General features: G+C 33.2%; 1 protein-coding gene across 6 annotated transcripts in view; it reads right to left on the minus strand.

Annotated features, from left to right (window-relative positions):
- LOC123547155 (Kv channel-interacting protein 4-like) overlaps nt 1-16,886 on the minus strand; it is a 548,972-nt gene that overhangs the window by 367,699 nt on the left and 164,387 nt on the right. For all 6 annotated transcript variants that reach the window (XM_053551431.1, XM_053551424.1, XM_053551433.1 and 3 more), the window contains exon 2: nt 9,286-9,393. In XM_053551431.1, coding sequence (XP_053407406.1) covers nt 9,286-9,393 — 108 coding nt within the window. The remainder of the gene's footprint in view (nt 1-9,285; nt 9,394-16,886) is intronic.

The raw sequence follows: 16,886 nt of genomic DNA on the forward strand, positions 1-16,886 counted from the left end.
TGTTTGTTTACGTGCAAAATCAGCTAGTCTATAATTCCCGTCACACTGATATTCCTTAGGGCTTCTTCATGTTTAATGCCTTCTGCGTATACTTGAGCACAATTTACCGATAAAATACAAGCGTGTTAGGATTCGGCCGTTATCGTTAGATACATCTTTACAAAACAGACGGATCAAAAAATGCTTTTCCATATGGTGACCTTGTTTTATTGACTTTGGGAGTCCTCAATACTAAGCAAACACTAGTACAATAATTTTGACTTTGTAGTTGTGTAGTATTCAGTGCAATATGATTTATTAAAAGTAAGAAAGTGGTGAATTTTATAGAATTGCGGATAATTTCTTCAAATATCGTTACCAAAGAAGTCTAGTCACTTTAAAATTCATTCAATCAATCATGTCCTTCAACATATTCTTGCAGCGAACTATCCAAAAAAAAAAATCTGCCTAATTGCTATTTTGAAAATATTGTAAAGAATTGTGTTTCCGAATTATGTTTTAAAAGTGTTAGGGTTAAATAAATGGATGCTCATACATACGGAATTCCGTTAGGGCCATCGCCTTTGAATGTATTGATCTGAAACGCGATACTCGATAGTACGATGATGAAAACGCGAAATCACGAAACCACGATAACGAAAACGCGACAGCACGATGATGATAACGCGATACTACGATAACGAAAACGCGATAATACGATAGTACGATGATGATAATGCGATACACTATCGCGTTTTCATCATCGTACTGTCGCGTTTTCACCATCGTACTATCGTATTATCGCATTTTCGTTATTGTAGTATCGTGATTTCGCAATATCATTATCGTACTATCGCGTTATCACCATCGTACTGTCGCGTTATCATCATCGTACTGTCGCATTATCGTCATCGTACTGTCGCGTTATCACCATCGTACTGTCGCGTTATCACCATAGTACTATCGCGTTATCATCATCGTACTATCGCCTTCCGGTGCCCATGCGCACAGAAGAATTTCCTTTCCAGTGTTCGGGTTTCTATTTATCTTGTTATTTAAGCTCTGTTGAAATTAAAAATGATTTCTATTGCTTGCTAATGGGTTGTAAAAAGTTTTTTCAGCTAAAACCAAATATGTACTTAGGCAAAAACTCTGCAGGTCAATCGATTTGAGTTTTCTATATAGTATATGATAACAAGAAAAAAAAGAATGTTATATTGTACCATGATCAGGGCGTTTTTTGTTTGTTTTTATTTTGGTCTGACATGAATATTTTCACAAATATGATGATGAATATTTTCACAAATATGATGGTTTATATTTCAACACTGAAAAGCAAATGCATGTGTTGTAAAGCTCAGGTCATTGATGTTGAATTCCGTAAGACGCATAACAACACTGAAATCGGAGCATCGCAAATATTCGAAGAATATTGTTTGCAGTTTTCATGGCACATAGTTTCTTTTAATGCATCAAAGTCTGGCAATTTTCTGCAAAAATAAAATAAAAAGTAAAGCAGTTTACAACCAAAAGTGAGTTAACGCCCCCTTACTCAGACATTTTATTTATGATTTTACAGGAATGAGAAATGCAGTAAAATTATATCTCCACAGCATTCTGAACCTGTTCATATCCAACACGCTTTGTCTCTCTAAATTCATTTTCTGTAAATGACTCTTAAATTGACGAAAGCTAAAAAAAAACATGGAAAAATGTTAATTATTTTTTGCTTTTGACTAACTAGCAGCTGTAGCTATAGGAGGATCATCAATACAAATCAAGATTTTCACACACTAGCACCCGCGTTCGAATCTGCATATCGCCCTATCGCTAGAGCAGGAGTGTAGTTCTAAAAGTATAACTTCTAATCTTCTCATTTTTAGCATGCACATGCGCACCGGAAGGCGATGATGCGATAATGATAACGCGACAGTACGATGGTGATAACGCGACAATACGATGGTGATAACGCGACAGTACGATGATGATAACGCGACAGTACGATGGTGATAACGCGACAGTACGATGGTGATAACGCGATAGTACGATAATGATATTGCGAAATCACGATACTACGATAACGAAAACGCGATAATACGACAGTACGATGGTGAAAACGCGACAGTACGATGGTGAAAACGCGATAGTTTATCGCATTATCATCATCGTACTATCGTATTATCGCGTTTTCGTTATCGTAGTATCGCGTTATCATCATCGTGTTGTCGCGTTTTCGTTATCGTAGTTTCGTGATTTCGCGTTTTAATCATCGTACTATCGAGTATCGCGTTTCAGATCATTTTAATGAACTACGACGCTACATTATACAGAATGAATGCACGCAAAACTTCCTAAAAACAAAGATACACTAACATGTTCTATGACAAACACAGTAGGAAGAACATTATTTTTTTATAACGACTAGAAAATATTTTCTGTCATTCAAACTCCAAAATAATTGGATATATTTTATATATAACGTTAAAAGTGGAAGGTTTTAGATACGGATAAATTTAAGCAGCGACAACTCTCAACATTTTTAGGTTAACACGCCGTGTTTCGGGAGTTATCTTTTCTTCCACGTTAGATTAACCCAAACACAACTGCATACTCATATTCTATAAATCAATAACAAAACACAATTATGGTAATTATCAAGGCACTACATTTGCACTTGAAACAAATGCAATGTATACATTGCAGATTGGGCGTTCAAATTGAAAGTGTAAAATCTGTTATAGTCGAAAACATATTGCGGAAAGTCTGTTTTATTGTCTAAAGAAACACATAATTATAAAACTGATTTTTATTTTCTACACATATACATATTTTCTGCATTAAATCCTTTGAAGCTTAGACTGAACGATTTTTGCTCGGAAAGAACGTCACAATATATCGTATATTTAGGCGTTTTACAGGCAATGTTTCATATCTATTATTACACAATCAGTATAAAACCATGTTTAAGAAAATGCCATGAAATCACACAGTCATGCAGCTTTATCGATTTTGTGTTTATACAGATCCAATGTCAATGTAAGGTAGCAAAATGGATTAGATATCACCAGATTAACCATAAAAGCTTGAATCTGATTTTATTTTCGCGCCACTTCAATGACGTTTACTGACCTTTGTCACGAAGAGGATTCAAGAGTGCTTCAAGCCATTTGCACATTTTCTGCATATCCAAGCTTTAGTGGTTAGTGTGAATAAGACAAAATCAATAGGATTTCCTCAGATGTTTGTATCCTCTGTCAAAGACCACGACAAGAGCAATACAACAGCAATGGTAGCAAAAGACAAACATTGTATAATAAAATAATTATAATCATTAAAATGTCACTGTATAATATAAAAAGTTAAATGTTGCATTAAAGTAATGGATCAGTTGATAAAATAGATTGAGAAAGTATTACCACAAGGTGAATTAATATCATTTTAAATATAAATCAATACACAGTTCAAAATCAAAACATCAGTATAAAGTTCTTTGAACATACCATAGCATGTCAGTTTAAAGACTTGATCGATGATACCAAAGGTTCATTAGAGTTCTTCCAAGATGCAATCTTCTATGGGGAAATAAACATGTAAATGCACATCATACAGTGTATGTGCTTTTATTCTCCCCCTACTTATAGCTAGATGTGTTGCTTTGGCTTCCTGTGACTTTACGGCTATATGTTTTTGTTGACACTGCATGACTCCTTTGCATTACTTTGCATTAGGGTGTAAGTTCTCCTCTGTGTGGGACGGTGCCGATGTTAATACTTTTAAACATCATCAGTAAACATAAGATAAAAGAGACTGATAGACTGATAGACTAAAATCAATACTTTTGTAAGAGGGAGCAAACCCCATTTGACACCCTTGGTACAAAACTTGCCACGATAAACAACACTCCTACAAATGTTCATAACTTTAGTTCAATTATTTTGTTCAGATAAATGCATTAAAATCGTCCAATTTACATAAGTTGACTGTCAAATGTAAACTCTGGTCTTTCTTTTTATGAAAATCCCAAAATGAAATCACAGATGCCCACCTTTACATGTTGAATAACAATCCTATGAAGTTCCATTTCTTCAGATCTAATGTTTTTTTGTGATATGCACCTAAATTTTTGGCGGACGGATATCCGGACGTGCGGACAAGGGAAAATTTTAGTTATCCAAAAAATATGGGGGAAGGTGGGGGCACAAGAATGATTAAAATAAATGAAAACATCATGTTGATTATTGATATCATTCACAAGTAACAATAACTATTAAAGGTTTGTTTTGGGACCTTTACTTTAAAAATTTACAAACTCCCCATGAACTATGGGTATATTAAATGTACATTAGCTGTAGCAGCTATTTATTGTCGAACTGAATTACGACTATGCAGTTAAGTGGTTTGTAGCCACATCAGCACAAATTAGGCCATATGGCAGCTTCTGATAGTGAAGGCCACTAGTACCCCCTCCAGAATAGATTTAATGATGACTCAAAGATTCACCAGTTTGGTGTTTCACGTCTTTGACAAATACTCAGGATCAATAATATATATATGATATTTAATACTGAAACAATAAAATAAGATAGCAGGTGCAAGTTAAGCTTTAAAACAATATTTGGAGTCATAATATAAAAGGGATGGCTTTTGAGGGTGATATTTGCAAATTTTGCGATACGTTTTGCGACTTACGCCGTATCGCAGCTTGCAGCCAACTAGACATTCATATGGCTTCCCGACACTGCCCGTGTATATCCGATATTTTTTATACATATGTATAAAATCGGATAAACATTTATTAAGGTAGACACTTTTGACAAAAAATACTTCGCTGACCTATTCAGAACAAATTTAGATATATTTAGTAATACTTGCAGCTCAAATGCCCGTCATACGCTTGAGCTTTTGTTTATTCAATAACCTGCGAGACATGTTTCTTGTCGTTTACGTGACTTGTCTGAAACGAAATGGCGTATTGACATGTGCCTGTAATACACATATATAATGTTGCAGTTATGTCAACTGGTGCTTGAAATGGCAAAGTATTATGTTATAACAAAGGCAACATCAGACTCTATCAGCAAGATGATATATCCATAAAAATAATTATATATCGTCACCCAGTGTAGCCAACAAATAGAGACAAAACATATTCGTCACTTTTGCAATTTTCTGATCTATAATGTATTTTTCTTGCAAATAGCAATTTGGAAAAATATGAATCAGACAAACCTGGTTAATGTAAATTCTGTATATTAATAACAATTTCATGTTTTTACCAAGACCTAATAATAAGAGTGTATCTACTCTCTGATATTTTCATTTATTTCAACCTCCAAGAAAGATACTTACTTCAAAGTCCGACATTTGGTATTTTAAAAAATATTATTTCATTCTGTGTTCAGACATCAACAAGAGGGTTTAAACAACAGAAAAAAAATTGAATGAAAAGAGCATGTACTATTCTTAAGGACAAGGAACATGCGAAATCCGTGCTCATATGCGAGCATTTTTGAGGCAGGACTTGAAACGGATAATCGTGATGACTGAAACTTAACTCCAATTTAAATTTGAAACATGCAGAACAATGTCATATGTATTACCTTAGTCATGCAAAATTGCATGTTCATCTATATCGTACACTACCTGCGAAAAATATCACTTAAAGCAAATGTTCATTTATGTTTATCATTTGTTTGTATTGATAACGAAATAAAGTACACAACGCAGGGAGCTCCGTGGCCCAGTGGTTAAGATAACACGCATCACACCGACTTGGATTCGAAACCTCGTTTCCAGAGTAGAAATTTACATGTGAGGAAAAGATCCAGTTGGTTGGTCGCTGTTTCTACTCTGGTTTTACATTTGTATCATCTTAACTCTGTCGGTGTGATGTTAAGGTATTGGACCCCTAATAGTAATGTTTAAAAATTGCGTTTGCTTGGTATATTCTTAAAGTTTACCGTGTTTCGCACTGTTATGCATTTTTTAAACAATATTTACCGTGCCGTTTTTTTTTATAAATTTTGTATAATTTATGGTATTTCCTCAAGCTCAAGTAGTGAAAAATTTCAAAGTGATGGCCACTGTCCAAAACGTTTGCAGATAATTGATTTTACCATTAATTTTGATATTAAAAGAAACTATTGGTAAATAATGATAAAACTGTCAATATCATTTTTCTAGGGTGCCTCAAGTAAACGGGTTTATTGAGACAGAGCTCCAACATTGAAAAATTATGGTTGAGTCCTGTCCTGTGGGACTGTTTTAAATTTTGCTCAATTCATTCAAAAGTAACCTTGGGGTAGAAGTAAAACCTACCTACATTTCTTCCACAATATGTAATCTAAAGAGTAAAGGCAAAATACAGAACTTTTACTGCATGTAACTCAGAATTTGTAAATATGTCTAACTCTGCCTCCTTCTGTTTCAGAGGTAAATTCACTTTGAACCGCAAAAAAATCGCTTATCAAATGAAAAATCTCCACTCTTGTACAATAAAACAATAATGAGTCTTGAAAAAAGTAAAAACTTACTAGAAAAAAACATAAAAAAGGAAAAACAATTTTGGTCCCAGTGGGGCTTGAACCTACGCCCCCTGAAATATTTCAGTCAAAGTAGGTTTATGGTAGGAGCTAAATGCTCTTCAAAAGGAGGTACTCTATTACGTTAAAACACAACAGAGACGATAAACGAAGTCCCAGTGCAATCAGTTGTCTCAAATACATAGGACACGACATTTTCATTGTATATGTGGCAGGTTCGAATACACAACAAACGCTCATTTTCATGTGAGGTAAGATGAAAAAAGAATATGTGATAATTATACAAATAATGATCATCTTTATGTTCATAGGGTGTATGCAATGGTTAGCATACAACATTCACTGGGGAAATTTAGTACTGCGTGCAAGTGTAAAATCAATAATTTTCTTCATTATTTGGATTCATAAAAAAGTATCTGGTGAACAAATATCAGCTTGATACATAGAACATTTACAAACACAAAACAGTAATAATTCATTCATATCAGACGCAGTTGTCATAAACAACACAGCTTCTTTACCTGTTACATGCAAGAGACATCACCCATTATGGTAACGCAACTAAATCATTTTATGTCTGTTCTAGTCAAATTAAATTACAGACTTTGTTTATAAACAATCTATGCAAATCATGATATATATGTAACATGTAATGTAAAAGGTATACGGGGATATCTAACAAAATAAACTAGCTAAAACATTAATGGCGGTAAACATTGGTCAAATGTTTTCATTACATTAATTTTATGCAGCACGCCTATTGGTGTAATGAAATACACTTTTGGGTCAGTTATTTCCATGTGTAAAAGACGAAACAAAAAGTCAATAAAATTACAGACAGACTACTTATGAACACGTTGTGAGCTTAGCACTGTAAAGACAAATATATATAATGACATTCTGTGAACGTTTGTCTTCTTCCCACATTGCGTAAAAAATATGGGGAAGGCCACATTGAGGTTTAAGAACACAAGTATGTTGATTTACTTCCTTTTTGCTAATTTGTTTTTTTACAGTACAGATGTTGTATTTATCGAATTAAATATATATATATATATATTTTTTTTTTTTTTTTTTTTTTAAAAATTATGTGTTTTAATCAAATAATGCTTTTGTTTATTATTTTTTAATTTTTTTATTATTTTTTAATTTTTATTTTTTAATTTGACGTGTCATTAACTACGTGTATCAAAGAAACTATATCTTTTTAAGTAAAACTAAGTATAATGAATAAACCATATTTCTGTATCAGCAATATGTAAACATATTATCGTTTTACATGACTGACACATTAAATATATATTACTTTTCTTGTTGCTATGTTGGCTTTTCCAACGATGCATTAATGTCCTCACATCCACAATGTTATACAAAAATGCAAGTGAAACCGAGTCCAACAAATACATGGGCCAAACCATGAAGTCAAAGCACTTTCTTCACTACCTTTATTTCATACTCAGACGCAATTGTACCCCAGGTGTCTTAACGTGTACAATTATTCGATAAAACAAAACAAAAAATGTAGTATTACCGGTATATAGCAAACTAATGACTTTTAAGAGTCGCAACATTAATTACGGACATGTGTTTCAACGCGTCTTGTTTACGAAACACCCGCCATCATACCGTATTACAGACGAACGTAGTAAATAAAAAACAACCGAATTTGCTGTGTCTTTATCTGTAACAACAAGCAACTAGTACACGTAAGGCTTTCTTGTGTCTCCATGAGGTGTCTTGAGACATGCGAGCTGTTACATTTCTTATTTTCTCCCGGCTAATATCATCGATTGAACATATAAGTGTCTATCTCAGTGACGTTTGACTGGGAATTATATCAAAATGCGCTAACTGATATAGACAAACGAGACACTCGTATTGCACTTTGTGACATTTAGAAACTAGTAAGCAAGCGCAGGAGGAAAGACAAAGAAAACCCAAATGAACCATTTAATATGTAAATATATCGCATGTAAATGAAGAATGTCCAGTTTTTTTTTCAGTTTCGTAAGGACTACACAATATAAATCATTGGTTTTAAAAATGTGCGTGTGTTTGATTGCATGGCATCTTTCTGTACTTAACTGACATTTACAGATTCTGAAATTGAAGACATTATCGGTCAAATTACTGTATAGAATTAGGGTTGAATTTGGTTACTAGAAATCAGGGCCACACTTAATTGTCCAGTTGTTTCAAGAGCAAATGAAACGGAGTCTCAAAGCCATGAACACACACAACTATTTCTTAAATTCATGCCTTATATATTAACATGTATGACGGCACTGTCTCCATTTCTTCACAGACGTCACTATGACTGATGACTGGGTAAACCTTATTCATTATGCCGTTGCGAATTTATTTCATTTTAAATCTGAATATACTGCCGATTTCAATATCATCTCAAGCAGGTAAATATATATATTCCCAAAACAAAACCCTCTAGATGCTTGGTTTAAGCTTTGAGGAGAGGGTCAGGATTCCTGCAAGAAATAAGAATGAAGCTACTCGCAGTGTATGGGTGGCTAAATTTTAAACACATAACAGAGCTCAGGAAGAAATTAAAGTGACATATTTATGAAAATAATATGCAAATCATGAAACGAGAAATAAGTAGGGCCCCTATGTTTGTGAAAAGACTTCAAGGACCAGCATTTAATGAAATACAAAAATATAAACATAGTTCATACCCTGAATTGACACACATAAAACATAGCTATGTAACACTCACGAAACAATGCGGACATGCAGCAATACCACTTACCTTTAGTTTTCTTCCCAATTTTCTTGTTCACTGCGGTTTTGATTTCTTTTGTTGAGGGCATAGACATGAGCATCTTAAGCCCAACCTCAAAACTAGAGCCGCCTCCTTCTGTAAATAAAAAGAAGGCAATTTATATCATTCTATAAAAACACATAAAATCGTACGTTTAAATTAATTTGATTTTTATCTAAAATACAAATAATCTAATTCATCTTATTTTCTTATGAGAAAAACTTGGATTCGTTTGTCGTTGTAAAAGCTTTTTTCCACACATTTTGTGTATTATAATATTAGACAGAGCAAACATTAAACCAAATTGTATATTTTGCAGCTGGTCGCAATAACATTGGAAGTAACTATGCCTACTTTTAAGGCTATAGTAGCCTTATAAGTTGCTTCCCCTGAAATAGGTTTACTGCTCTGTTGTGAACAAAAAAGTCTCCCCGTAGCTATTGTGTTTCGATCTTTTCAGATCGTTCAGCACGACGTTTATGTTGTGTTATTGGTATAGTTTAGTTTTTCAGCTTGAATATTCCGGCTTGGGTGGTTTAAATACTCTCGCTTTCAAAGATTTGAGTATTGTAGAATCACCCTTTGGATATGGTGCCTGCTTTTTCTTTTTTCTTTTGGTAGTTTCTGTGATAGGTTGGCTCCGTAACCTTTCTAAATTCCAGTTTGTTTAGTTCTACCATGCTTTTCTCGTTTAGGGCGAGCCCATTATTTTAACTGGCCGCTTTTCATAGAATTACACACGAGTGCATCATTGATGGTTCCATTGCACCGCCGTATGGACACATCTACGGCTGTCTCAAAATTGTTTTTGATATTTGTAACATGTGTAAATGTTGATTTCTGCTCAACCCGGGGCTGCAGGGCGTAGACTTTAGCATGCAATTCCACTACCGTCCATGGACAGGCTCAATCAAACCGAGCCTGCAACATTTTCATTTTTGTCGTGTTGAGCGACATGTGAAGTTTCCAAGTTTTCTATTATAATGGTTAAACAATGAAAAGATGACCCATTATCTCATTATCTACGTCAACAAATTAAAAATCATAACACCAAACACTGAGGATACAGCATTTTTTGTCTCTAATAATGTAGCCGTCTGATAAAAGCATGAATGCCGAGCATGACGTTAAAGACCTTATACATGTTCCAGCAAAATTGGTAATACTTTTTTCTACATTTACATCTTCAAATGTTCTAATGATCACTTCTTTTAGCACAGTAGAAAAATACTTATTTCTAAGAAGGATCATCAAGAGCGCTTCGATTATTGTGATTAGTTAATGCATCACTGCCACCAATAAAATCTTTTCTTTCGATAAGTAGTCTCAAAATGAAATTTGTGAATACTTTAAAAATCCACTTTTTCAAGAGCATCAAAAAAGAAACCAAAAGTAAAAAAATCCAGTATGATAGTAGCAGTAAGAGTCTTCTGTATTTTTCAGAAGAAAAAGCAGAAACATGCGATGTCTTTAAGATGTCATTCAAGATCATTGGAAAGACATAATACCGCTGCTCAATACAATAATTGCTACTCACTACATTTCTGAGTGTGGGTGTCAGATGTATTCATTTATTTAATACGTATGTAATAATTTAAATGAATCTAGGGTTAATAAGTTTATTAAGTATTTTCAATTAAAGACTTAGAGCGATGATGTCTACATCGCTGAAAAGACAATATATTACAGTGTATTGATATCTCAATAATAGGAAGTCTTGCTATTTAATGACAGCTTTGTTTTAATTCAACTCCGATAACAGCGCTGTTTTATTAGTTATATTGCATTAACAGGATGAATTATTTATAACTTCCAGAAATGAATCCTATTTTATGTGAAGGGTTTTCTTACTTGAGAAAAGGCTGCGGAGTGATAGAAAAAGTTATGATAAAAGGATAGAGTAACCAATGTTATATTACAAGATCTACATAGATGTAGCGCCGGTTAAACCGATTTGTGTCCACTGCTGTGGTCACACAGTGTCCGCGAGTCAGTGAACATTTCTTTTTGTACTTTGTCTTCCAGCTAAACGTATGGTTTAATATCTTAGTCACATTCTAGCTCTATCAGAATTTATTTTATTTAACATATGGGCCAAGTTTTTCCCAAACTAAAGTGACACCACTCAAGTCAGATGGTCTTACTATAGGCAACATACAGGCCATCCGAACTAAAGTTAATCAGCGTAAACGGTCAGTATGACTCCACCTGCCCGCCCGAACAACGCCGTACCCTATTCAAATAACAAGGAATATCTTGAAACCTGGTTAAAACAGCAGACAAGATGAATAATATGTAAACACGACTGATTAAGTGACGGCGCAAACAAAAGATACTTTGTGCTAAAGAAAACAGTTCGATCTCACAGATTTATGAATTGTGACAACCTTCAATTTTATGAATTCACGGCCTGTTAACATATGAACATATTAATTTACAGTCCAAATAAACACTCTCCCTTTAAAGTAATGAGAAATATTTTTAGAAGAATTTTGATAAAAATTTTAGAAGAATTTTGAAGAATCACTTTTTTATCGATTGAATTTAGACTATAGTTAGGAATCTTCGCAACAACTTAATAGCACGAAATAATGCTTTTCCTCACTTCAGATTAGACAAGTGTAAATTAACCTCGCGAGAAAAAAAAGTCAGGTGAAATATAGCCGTGATATATCTCCTGGTGATACAGTGATAAGAAATCTGATAATTGACACAGCAAAATCTGTGATAACATAGTCACAATATTCTTGAAACATTTTCTAGATTAGTGATCGCAAAACGACATATACTTGTCCTAAGTTTCCATTAAGTATAAATTACCAGTGGAATACAGACCAAAAATTCACTCTCTACAAAGAGTCTTTGTCAAATAATATAATGAATATTTCGTTTTTATATTTCTGCTACCTCTCACCAACTTGACAAAACATGCTCCATGATCGGAGTATGTATTAAAAAAATAAAATAAAAAAATGTTGAACAAGTTACCATATTAACAGGAGATTAGTACATGACTGGACATGACCTCTTTATTAATTCTGCACTTTTTATCGTGGGCTATGGCCAACGGTTCATTTATAAAGCATAGTTAATCATGCGTATTTATTTTGTATAAACAAGTGAAGGATATTTACCAGATTACAGTATGGCTGAATTCGTAAGGATATAGAATGATCAATTTTGCATATTGTATTGTTGCAGATCGCTATGATCCCTATCTCTATTTCTTTGTCTTAATGCTAACAATTTCACTTCATAGCATTTATCCTAAACGTGGAGACTGATGAATATTCTAATATTGATACAAAGTACGAATTTCAAATCGCGCTGAAAATAAATATTATCACATATGCACAAGTTTTGCAATAAATCGTGGTATAGATGAAAAGATTACCACCACAATACACCAGACCATTTACTGCAAAGTGCTTAGTAGAACTGACGAGATGCATACTAGGATTCTACAAGGAAATTCATTGATGCAAGCATCCAAGACGCCGCCAAGTGTTGTGTCTGAAGTACATTTATTGCAATAATCATTACTACAAATTATCAACATTAGCACATAAAACAATATATGTTATAAATTGTTTAAAACATGAAGAATAAAATGATAGAAAAGTATTACCATGCAATACAAATCCCCTACTTGCAATGACATTGACATTGCGAGTAGGTTGTCCCTTTACATACAAAATTAAAGTAATTATTTCACTAAGGTCAGCACCTGTGAAAAGTTCTGATATGCAGGAGCGTGTGTATGAACTTTCACAGAAATGCAGTTTGTTGGGAAATGAGGAAATGTTAAAAGATAATTATTTCAAAGTTGTGGTTCACAGAAACCATTATTTTTATTATCATGTAATGTAATGAGTGTTTTCTTTTCACTGATGAAGTTTCATGGACCTTAGTCACCTATATTATAGATTTCAGAATGCAGATTATACACAGCATTTTACTGTTTCCGTTGCCAGAACAACCAAATATTTTGTCTCCAAGAAAAGAATGATGTAACATGAATAATCCCTATATTGCCCATATTCACAAAGCATGAATCTTTCTTATACATTTTTGGAATATCATAGAACTCAATTAATTTTCGGACGAACGATTAACTTGAAGTCCTCGTTGAACCGTAAGTTTACTAGGAATATGTCAGTGTCTATATTCAAATCTAATATTACAAGAAATTTAGCAAGCATAATAACCCACTACCAAAGTGTAGAAAATGTTTTAATGAAAATGTTTTTTATTTTTAAGTCAAGAATGGACAGATACAAAAATAAACTATCTATACAAGTAAAAAAAAAATAGAAAAAAAGATACAAGTATCAAGATATAATACAACCAGAGCTACTGACTAGTCATATTAAATCAATGAAAATATAAATTCAACAAGGAAATCTTTTTGAAAGTCACTGATGCTTTGATAAGTTATGGTCCCATGGCTTTTAATATTTCGATCTAACCACATTTAAAGAAGAATTAACTTGTCACTGACAAATTCAGCCAAATGACGGTTCTTTATTGCACACCTTGGTTGACAGTGAATATCTGTAAAAATGTGCGCATTCTGAAATAACATCACTGTACCTATCAACAAAGAAAATAAGACAAAAGGTTAAAAATAAGTTCATTTCAACATATATATGCTTATTGATTCCTTTATTTAATTTGTTAAATTTAAATACGTTTTTTTTTCAAGGACTTTTATGCAGGCAAGGTGTAATTTTCCGTATTTTTATTTTTAATATTCTCTTCGAAGTTTACTGAAAGGTTATTGTAAAATACATGAATGCTCACTTGTCCGCAATTCACGCGTTGCAGTATGGTATATCTGCGGTGTGTTCTATTAATAGAAAATGAGATAGGTAAGTAGGCCATGCTAAGATCAGAAATAGACAATTTGACTTACAAAGTAATCTCCCTAATCAATAAATCGGATCTACATTTTGACGAAATTGTAAATAAAACAATATTTTCTGCTCTACAAATAAGGAGAGGAAATACAGATAACATTGTTTTATATCACATAATAAGTTGCATTACATACATTTTTTATGTTTTCTTTTTGCCATTATTTTGTTTATTCACTAAAATCTATTGTGCAATATCGTTGGTCCTTTTACAAACTATTCATTACGTTCAGTTTATCACTCTGAAACTATTCATTACCATCTTTACAGGGTCCGAAATAAAAGTGTATCCCATATACTCGACGCCGCCTCCTGGGCGGCGTCGAATAACAAAACCATCGATTTCAGTGCTGCTTCATAAACATGTTGGAAAAGCGCTACACATAGGAAGTATTTCAAGCTATGAATACATACTCACTCTCTAGTATCATGTCAAACTAATCAGTAGACTCCATGCATTCAAATAAATTTGAAGACTGGACACGAAAAATGTACACTCATGACTGAGTTTAGTGGTCAGTATTTTGTAGTATTGTGCAAGGAGCACATTGCCTCCCTATGTTGAAGTTTTTTTTTAATTTAAATATCTATGCATGCATTTATAAGTTCTAGATTTGTCAAGAAGTAAATTTTCTAAAATATTTTATCTCTAAGTGTGACCTTGACCCTCAAACCAGAGACATGTTTCTTTTAACTGGTGTTTATTTGTGCAAAGAATTTTTTTATATACACCCGCACGTGAACACAGTCAGGGGTATACCTTTTGCAAAATCCGCCCTTTTTTAATGACCGGGGCATAAAGTACATAACCCTTAAAGACCGTATAAGAAACTAATTCGATGTAAACTAATTGACATATGATTTTTTCTGAGAAACCGTATATTAAAGCATTTAAATTGATGAAACAAATCACATGTCTTCAGTTGGATAAGATATTGATTTCGCTTCTCCTCTTACGTGATATCTGATGCACATCTTATGTAACATTTGAAGTAATTCAATGCTTAAGCTGCAAAGTCATTAAATATTACTTGTGAAAAGAAGCAATAAGCAACTGAATGGTGATAATGTAATAAAAGTGACAAGCGAAAGCTCTTGGTTGTATAAAAGTCCCACTGGTGTGTAGAAGTGTCTACTTTTAACAGTAATTCAGGGAACTCAGACAAAAAGTATCTTTATATTTTCCTTCAATTCGTTTAAGGTTGTTGTCACACAAGCATACAACTACCACAGCTGTCTACGTTGAGCAAGAGGTGATGTTGTTTATGTGTGTGTGGGGATGGGTGGTGGGGAGCTAAATGCATTTTATATATTAGTATTTAATCCTGATAAAAGTAACATGTAGATTGGTTACGAAAATCGTATTGTTTCTTTTACCTAAAGCAGGTGTTATTTCATTCCAACAGTTTCTTTTAGATAGCTGCTTACATGGCATTGCTGTATATTATATCGCGACCCAAACAAAAGTAAGCACATACATTTTTAAAGATTCAAAGTCAGTATTCTTTAATCGTGCTAATGTTGATAAGTAATAAGGGCTTACTCTGTCACATTTATATAAGCAAACAGTTTTGTAATTATGTTATATATCATGTAGATATAACATACACTGGGCTGTTTAAGGAAGTGTGTGGTAGCCGAACGCCTTCAATGGTACTTTGCCAAATGTATTTTACGAATCTGTTGCGATTATATTTTGTAAAAGGAAACGTAACCGTATTTTTCAGCTTTGGTTTATAATAATATTTATATTCTGGACATGACGGCTTATTTCAACACCTTGCATACGAGCCTCTAATGCTACATTTGTATTTATTTAGAGCAACGTTACCGTTCCCATTAATCTTCAAAACTTGCACGTTAATATACTTTTGTGAAAGATAATAAAACAAATATGACATAACTGACACGAAGTAAGGTAAAAATAACTACTTTGTAATCGATAGAGTTATATATTAACAAGCTAAAATACGAATTTCACATTTTCCCAGGGTTCTATGTTTTATCATTGCACAAATTCCACTTTCTACAGAAACACAACAAAAACTTTACAGATTGCAATTGATACGAGTGCAATAACTCATAATTTTCCTGACAGATTTATTCCGTAGAGATAAGATGTGTCTTGCTAACAAGACATGTTAGTTTCTATCTGTTTTTTTGCACAAAATGTTTCAGAACAGAACAGAACAGATATTTTGTTAACGTATACAAAACATGTATCTTGTTAATACAACATGAGATTATACATATAATACAGTACACTTGATAGGCAAAATGACTCTAAGTATCTGCAGAGAATGAACAGATCTGATTTTAACCATTGGGCTGTTACAAAAATAATACAAACTATGTCAATCTTGCTATACTAGTATACAGAAATTAATGCACACAAATAATCTGCATTAATTTTACGAATTCAAGAAGTATAGGTTATATACTACATGGTGATCAACTGTTATATAATTAATGTTAACACATATCAGACATTGCTTTTGTTGTTACCGAACTCAACGTTAAAGAATTACTGTCAAATTATCAAATTAAAGTTAATGCCTAACCACTGCTGCATTGTTGTTTCGCTTTTACATCGTATAATAATCATGACCTTAATATTATAGTATTAATATTTCGCTCTGCGTTAGTTTGCAAAAGTTCTGTATGTCCAACCAA

Source organism: Mercenaria mercenaria, chromosome 9, assembly GCF_021730395.1.
Source record: "Mercenaria mercenaria strain notata chromosome 9, MADL_Memer_1, whole genome shotgun sequence".
NCBI lineage: Eukaryota > Metazoa > Mollusca > Bivalvia > Venerida > Veneridae > Mercenaria > Mercenaria mercenaria.